At 66.4% G+C, this 3,325-nt stretch overlaps 1 protein-coding gene across 1 annotated transcript in view; it reads left to right on the forward strand.

The window, feature by feature from the left end:
• The window catches only part of LOC105296941 (uncharacterized protein ENSP00000471857-like), a 4,199-nt gene extending 874 nt beyond the window's left edge, over positions 1-3,325 (forward strand). The window contains exons 2-3 of the mRNA XM_011367319.2: positions 2,376-2,498; positions 3,286-3,325. Of these exons, the coding sequence (XP_011365621.2) occupies positions 2,376-2,498; positions 3,286-3,308 (146 nt within the window). The 3' untranslated portion in view covers positions 3,309-3,325. The remainder of the gene's footprint in view (positions 1-2,375; positions 2,499-3,285) is intronic.

The following is a 3,325-nucleotide window of genomic DNA, read 5'->3' on the forward strand; positions in this document are numbered from 1 at the left end:
GGGTGAGGGGGCGCGGGGCCCCGGGCACGTCCAAAGAGGGGCCTTGGTGGCGAGTGGCTGGTGGGGACCCAGAACGTGGGCGAAGTCAGGCAGGGGAGCCGACGGGGTTGGGGTCAGGGAGCCAGCGTGGGATTGGGGAGGCACGGGAACCAAGGCAAGCTGTGGTCCTCTTGGCCCTGGGGACTCCACAACACACCGAGGCTCGTAAGAGGGGACCCCTAAAATGTCCACTCCTCCTGCTCTCTGGGAAGCGACGAGACCGCGTGTCAGGGTCTTGTGTTCTCCTGCCGCAGTAATCGGTGCCTGGGGTCGAGGACAGGGACGTCCAAAGTCCCATTTAGAGTATTCGCTTAGGGACACTGCATTTTACGGGGACATTGACACACCAAACACATTTAAGGACAGGCTGCCAGGTTGGCGAGGGATCCGTCCGAGGTGTCCTAAGAATGATGAAAGGAACCGGAGGCTCGGAGGGCCCAGGGCCCAGGGCTGTTTGAAACGTCTGCGGGCCCCGTGCCACGTGCGACTCCGGTTCACATGGCACAGCGCCAAGGAGCGGAGCCAGCCTCAGGGTGGCAACAAGCTGGAGCTAGACGCGCCGGAGGCACAGGTGCCCTGAGGCGGCGAGCGTCGGTCCCTGAGAGCATATGCTCGCTGACCCCGCGGACAGAGGAGGGTCTGACTCGGTGGCCCCTGCCCCCAAAGTGTCCCTTCGACCGTCCACCTTGTACACACGCGCCTGTTCCTAAGAAGCAACTCCCCCTGCCCCTCGTCACCCGCTCGGCGTAGATTCTGGAGGAAGCGGAGACGCAGGGCAGCCGGGCCCGTGGCCGGGCGTTTTCCAGGGAGCCTCCCGGCCACCCTCTGGTGTCCTGCTCCCACCTGCCCTCCTGCGTCCTGAGTTCCAGCTTGGGAGGAGGGTCTAGGCACGACACTGCGTGAGAGTTTGCGGTCCGACCCGCGAGTCCCCTGCCGTGTTCAGAGTCCGACCTTTTCCAGAGAGGTCAGAACCTTCTCCTCTGATGGTCTCCATGGGACCTACGCAGACGCTGGGACGGAAGGGGAGGTGTGTCATGCCACCTCTGCCGGGCTTCCCTTCCCCGCCCCGCCCCCAGACCCTGCCCCCCGCAGGCCCCGGGTCAGGGGTACAGGTAGAATCATGGTTTGGGCGATTAGAGCCGAGGACGCCCCAGGGTGCAGGCAGGTGGGCGGGCGCCCAGCACACCCTGCGGGGTCTGGAGCTGCTGCCAGGGGCCAGGCCGGGCCGCCCTGCAGGCAGCCCTCCCCGCCACGGAGGGGCCATCTGCTCCTTAGAAGCCACATCCTGCTTTCGTGGAAATCTGCTCCGCGCCCTAGCCCCGGCCAGGCTTCAGCCGCTCCTGTCCAGTGTCCAGCCTGGTCGCCGTGACCTGATTCTCCAGGGACCGTCAGCCACGGCCCAGTCACCTGTCAAGGGACTGACTCAGTCCTTCCCAGTGAACTTGACCCCCTGCCTGTTCTCTGGCCCAGCCACCCCCGCTTCGGGCCCCAGGGGCTGTAAATGCAGCTGGCCCCTCAGAGGCCGTGGTCTGCACCCCACGAGGGGAGCGAGGCCAGAGAGGCCAGCTGCGTGCAGCGAGTTGCTCGCAGAGCTGAGCCCGTGTCCCCGGGTCCCGGCTGTTGAGGTGTCGAGGACGTGGGAACTGGAGAGAGAGAAACTCAGGCACGCGGCGGACGTGCAGGGTCCCCGGGCCAGGCCCCTCCCGGGACCAGCATCAACGGTCCCTCCTGCCTGTGCGGCCTCCCCTCCCCCGTGGGCCCAGCTGCCAGAAGCCCATTTAGCTGGAGACAGGGAGAGGCTGGCGGGCGGGCCAGCTCCCCACGCTGGGTAATTGCCTGTAATGAGAGGTCCCGCAGCCCGTGTCCCCCGCAGCAGTGCTCAGAGGCCCCACCCTTCCTGCTGCCACACTGGCCCAGCATGGCCTCGTCCTGCTAGGAGCCATGTGGCTGAGCCTGCCCCAGCTTGCTGACCTCACTGTCTGGACCCGTGAGAGGCCCCGGAGGCCTGTGTGTTCCCCAGATCTCACAAGGGGTGGGTGACCTCGGCTCGGAGGGCCTCTGCCCCGGGCGTGTGCACGTGGCTGCATCCACGCCCAGCCCGAGGGCAGCGATCAGCCCACGGTCTCCCCGGGTGATGCCTGTCTGTGGAGCCGCAGGCGTCTGTGCCCTTGGACGCCCCCACCCTCCTCTGCCCAGGGACCTGAGCCTCCCGGGGTGTGCACAGGCACCCGCCCATCAGGGGCCCAGGCGCAGGGGTGTGGCGCCAGCAGAGGAAGAGAAGCAGGCTCTGAGGGGCTTCCTCGACCCCGTGGAGAGGTCTCGAGGCCCTGAGTGACCCCCTTCTCTGCTCTGCAGGTTGCGGACAGACCAGGAGCCCGGCCCCCTCCCCCAGGGTGGCTGGGCTGCGGATGGCTACTCCAGCCGCCCCTGCGGGACCGAGGACAGCTTCTCCGGTGCAGGTGAGTGCTCTGGGGAGGGCTTTCTGCTGGGCGGGGCCCTGCCCGCCCGGAGGCCAGGCCCCCTCTCCACCGGGAGGCCTCAGCTGCCGGCTGCACTTTGAGCTTCGGCCACGGCCACGCATGACCCGACCCGGGCAGGTCTTCCAAACCTGGAGTACTTCGAGGTCAGCCTAGGACAGCGGCCAGCGGGTGCTGTGTGTGTTGTCCAGGGCTCAGGCTGTGGGGGCTGCTGGGGCCATGACAGGAAGATGCAGCTAGGAGAGTGACAGCCCAGAGCCAGGCTCCGAGCAAAGCCCGACCAGCCCGGGAGGTGCCGGGCACCAGGCCACGGTCCGGAGCCAGCTGCTCCTCTCCCGGACCGGCTTTAACGGGCCTCTCCCCGCGGGTCACCGTCCCTGTGGCATGCTGCGTCACAGCGTTTCACCTGACGTGAGTGGTGCTGTTAGCTGAGCCTCAGGGACCAGAATGTGAGACTTCCCAAGAACAGCCACTTCTCCAAGGGCAGGGCCACTGCCCGTCCCCAGGCCAGTCTCTGGCCCTGGCAGCCACTCAGTAGGTGTCTCGGAAGGAAGGGAGGGAGGGAGGAAGGAAGGAAGGAAGGGGGCAGGAAGGAAGGAAGGAAGGAAGGAAGGAAGGAAGGAAGGAAGGAAGGAAGGAAGAAAGGAAGCGGGCAGGAAGGAAGGAAAGGAGGAAGGAAGGAGCGTGCCGTACGTCAGGTCACGAGCGGGTCGGATTCTGGACTCTTAGCGGAGCGTGGGGTGTGTTTTGACATCTTGCGTCACTGCAGAACTATCCGGAGGACAGCTGTGACCCACATGGAAGCTCCG

This window comes from Pteropus vampyrus, unplaced genomic scaffold (assembly GCF_000151845.1).
Source record: "Pteropus vampyrus isolate Shadow unplaced genomic scaffold, Pvam_2.0 Scaffold131, whole genome shotgun sequence".
NCBI lineage: Eukaryota > Metazoa > Chordata > Mammalia > Chiroptera > Pteropodidae > Pteropus > Pteropus vampyrus.